Source organism: Natator depressus, chromosome 5, assembly GCF_965152275.1.
Source record: "Natator depressus isolate rNatDep1 chromosome 5, rNatDep2.hap1, whole genome shotgun sequence".
Classification (NCBI taxonomy): Eukaryota; Metazoa; Chordata; order Testudines; family Cheloniidae; genus Natator; species Natator depressus.
This window is the reverse complement of record NC_134238.1, coordinates 20,147,342-20,151,434: the sequence shown is the minus strand read 5'-3', so window position 1 is coordinate 20,151,434 and position 4,093 is coordinate 20,147,342. Positions and strand designations below refer to the sequence as shown.

The 4,093-nt window shown below is 48.3% G+C and overlaps 1 protein-coding gene across 1 annotated transcript; it reads right to left on the bottom strand.

The window, feature by feature from the left end:
* Window positions 1–293: 293 nt before the first annotated feature.
* Window positions 294–1,872, bottom strand: LOC141987923 (uncharacterized). The gene is made up of 2 exons (XM_074953757.1): window positions 1,415–1,872; window positions 294–835 (listed from the first exon to the last, which is right to left on the bottom strand). The coding sequence occupies exons 1-2, from the start codon at window positions 1,818–1,820 to the stop codon at window positions 294–296; spliced, it is 948 nt and encodes a 315-aa protein (XP_074809858.1). The 5' UTR covers window positions 1,821–1,872.
* Between the last annotated feature and the right edge of the window lie 2,221 nt (window positions 1,873–4,093).

Here is a 4,093-nt window from a genome sequence, read left to right as displayed (position 1 = left end):
AGAGGCTTTGAAAACCAGTTTCATGACTGGCCAGGCTACGGTGTGAAAGTTCTGTTTGTTTCTCCTTGATGAAACCCCCCCCCCTTGGTTCACTCTACTTCCTTGTAAGCTAACCACCCTCCCCTCCTCCCTTTGATCACCGCTTGCAGAGGCAATAAAGTCATTGTTGCTTCACATTCATGCATTCTTTATTCATTCATCACACAAATAGGGGGATGACTACCAAGGTAGCCCAGGAGGGGTGGTGGAGGAGGGAAGGAAAATGCCACACAGCACTTTAAAAGTTTACAACTTTAAAATTTATTGAATGACAGCCTTCTTTTTTTTGGGCAATCCTCTGTGGTGGAGTGGCTGGTTGGCTGGTGGCCACCCCACCGCGTTCTTGGGCGTCTGGGTGTGGAGGCTATGGAACTTGGGGAGGAGGGCGGTTGGTTACACAGGGGCTGTAGTGGCAGTCTGTGCTCCAGCTGCCTTTGCTGCAGCTCAACCATACACTGGAGCATACTGGTTTGGTCCTCCAGCAGCCTCAGCATTGAATCCTGCCTCCTCTCATCACGCTGCCGCCACATTCGAGCTTCAGCCCTCTCTTCAGCCCGCCACTTACTCTCTTCAGCCCGCCACTTACTCTCTTCAGCCCGCCACCTCTCCTCCTGGTCATTTTGTGCTTTCCTGCAGTCTGACATTATTTGCCTCCACGCATTCGTCTGTGCTCTGTCAATGTGGGAGGACAGCATGAGCTCGGAGAACATTTCATCTCGAGTGTGTTTTTTTTTCTTTCTAATCTTCACTAGCCTCTGGGAAGGAGAAGATCCTGTGATCATTGAAACACATGCAGCTGGTGGAGAAAAGAAAAGGGACAGCGGTATTTAAAAAGACACATTTTATAAAACACTGGCTACACTCTTTCAGGGTAAACCTTGCTGTTAACATTACATACATAGCACATGTGCTTTCGTTACAAGGTCGCATTTTGCCTCCCCCCACCGCGTGGCTACCCCCTCAACCCTTCCCCCTCCCTGTGGCTAACAGCGGGGAACATTTCTGTTCAGCCGCAGGCAAACAGCCCAGCAGGAATGGGCTCCTCTGAGTGTCCCCTGAAGAAAAGCACCCTATTTCAACCAGGTGACCATGGATTATATCTCACTCTCCTGAGGATAACACACGAACGGATGTTGCTTGAACGCCAGCAAACATACACTGCAATGCTTTGTTGTACAATGATTCCCGAGTACGTGTTACTGGCCTGGAGTGGTAAAGTGTCCTACCATGAAGGACGCAATAAGTCTGCCCTCCCCAGAAACCTTTTGCAAAGGCTTTGGGAGTATATCCAGGAGAGCCGCGAATGCCAGGGCAAAGTAATCCTTTCACATGCTTGCTTTTAAACCATGTATAGTATTTTAAAAGGTACACTCACCGGAGGTCCCTTCTCCGCCTGCTGGGTCCAGGAGGCAGCCTTGGGTGGGTTCAGGGGGTACTGGCTCCAGGTCCAGGGTGAGAAACAGTTCCTGGCTGTCGGGAAAACCGGTTTCTCCGCTTGCTTGCTGTGAGCTATCTACAACCTCATCATCATCATCATCTTCTTCGTCCCCAAAACCTGCTTCCGTATTGCCTCCATCTCCATTGAAGGAGTCAAACAACACGGCTGGGGTAGTGGTGGCTGAACCCCCTAAAATGGCATGCAGCTCATCATAGAAGCGGCATGTTTGGGGCTCTGACCCGGAGCGGCCGTTCGCCTCTCTGGTTTTCTGGTAGGCTTGCCTCAGCTCCTTCAGTTTCATGCGGCACTGCTTCGGGTCCCTGTTATGGCCTCTGTCCTTCATGCCCTGGGAGATCTTGACAAAGGTTTTGGCATTTCGAAAACTGGAACGGAGTTCTGATAGCACGGATTCCTCTCCCCATACAGTGATCAGATCCCGTACTTCCCGTTCGGTCCATGCTGGAGCTCTTTTGCGATTCTGAGACTCCATCATGGTCACCTCTGCTGATGAGCTCTGCATGGTCACCTGCAGCTTGCCACGCTGGCCAAACAGGAAATGAGATTCAAAAGTTTGCGGTTCTTTTCCTGTCTACCTGGCCAGTGCATCTGAGTTGAGAGTGCTGTCCAGAGCGGTCAAAATGGAGCACTCTGGGATAGCTCCCGGAGGCCAATACCGTCGAATTGTGTCCACAGTACCCCAAATTCGACCCGGCAAGGCCGATTTAAGCGCTAATCCACTTGTCAGGGGTGGAGTAAGGAAATCAATTTTAAGAGCCCTTTAAGTCGAAATAAAGGGCTTCATCGTGTGGACGGGTGCAGGTTTACATCGATTTAATGCTGCTAAATTCGACCTAAAGTCCTAGTGTAGACCAGGGCCTAGACTTAATGCTATCTACAACTTCTTAATTATGTTGGGTATTTACTGGATGGGACTTTGGGTGGACTAACCTGGTGTAGTTAGAGGCTGTTTCCTGATTCAAGAGCTGAGTGTATAAGGGTCCAAGCACAAACCTAGACTAGTTCCCTGTGAATTACTGCACTTAATTGTACTTTCTCCTGGGAAGGGCTGAAGGAAGGTGAAGTTCTGTGTTTCACACTGATCCAGTACAGTATGGCTGTGGATTTAGTATTACATCACGGTCCATGGAAGGCAGGAAAAGGTTTAGGATCTTGAGAGGTGGTGTGCAAAAATACCCTAGTGAGTTCAGCTTGTGATGTGTTACCTGTCTTTTAGGGATTTACATTGCTGATTAACTGTTAAATTAACAGATTATTTGTTTGCACCAGAAACCAGTGTGTGGATGTAAGTTGTTTGGGTAAGGTGTATGTATGCAACAGAAACTCCCCTGATGGCATTGTAGGGAAAAGGGGAGGCATTTACTCTGCTGCTGGAATAGACAAGCTACTTACACCCTTCTCCCTGTACTGTGTAAGTGGTGATACAATCTTTCAGTCTAAAGGATAAGGGGCTTGTCAGGGTTCCTTCCCCACTCTGAACTCTAGGGTACAGACGCCCCCCAAATCACAGATAAGGTGAAACACTGGCTGTGATTTCTTCCTGGAGCTCTAGGAGAAAACAGAGTTGATAAGACACATGCATCTCTAAATATACTACTAACTGTATAAAGACTAACAATGTTTCCCACATCTTAAGGATGATTTGGACCAGTTGATTCTGGGAAACTTTCACGGGAGAGTGCATCAGCCACTTTGTTAGAAGCTCCTGAGATGTGTTGTATGTCAAAATCAAAATCTTGGAGAGCTAAACTCCACTGAATAAGTTTTTTGCTATTTCCCTTGGCGGTATGAAGTCACTGTAGTGCAGCATGGTCGGTTTGCAGGTGGAAACGCTGTCCCCAAACATATGGACATAGCTTTTCCAGAGCGTAGACAATGGCATAACACTCCTTTTCACTGATTGACCAGTGGCTTTCCCTCTCAGACAGCTTCTTGCTGAGAAACACAACAGGCTGGAACTCCTGATTTGGTCCTTCCTGCATTAAGACTGCTCCCACACCACGCTCGGACGCATCTGTGGTTACTAGGAACGGTTTGTCAAAGTCTGGGGCCCTTAGCACAGGGTCAGACATGAGTGTCGCTTTAAGCTGGTTAAAGGCCTTCTGACACTCTTCAGTCCAATGAACTGCATTTGGCTGTTTCTTTTTGGTTAGGTCTGTCAGTGGGGTGGCAATTTGGCTGTATTGCGGTACAAATCGCCTGTAATAGCTGGCCAAGCCTAAGAAGGATTGGACCTGTTTCTTTGACTTTGGGACAGGCCACTTTTGGATAGCATCCACTTTGGCTGTAGGGGGTTGATAGTTCCTTGATCTACCTGGTGTCCAAGGTAAGTCACTCTGTTTAGGCCTATTTTACACTTCTTAGCCTTAACAGTTAGACCTGCCTCCCTTATGTGCTCTAAGACTTTTTGCAGACGCTCCAGGTGTTCTGCCCATGAATCTGAAAAAATGGCCACATCATCAAGGTAGGCAACTGCATATTCTCCCAACCCTCCAGGAGACCATCTACAAGTTTCTGGAAGGTGGCGGGTGCATTCCGCAGCCCAAAAGGGAGCACATTAAATTCATACAGCCCGACATGTGTGACTGTTCATATGTT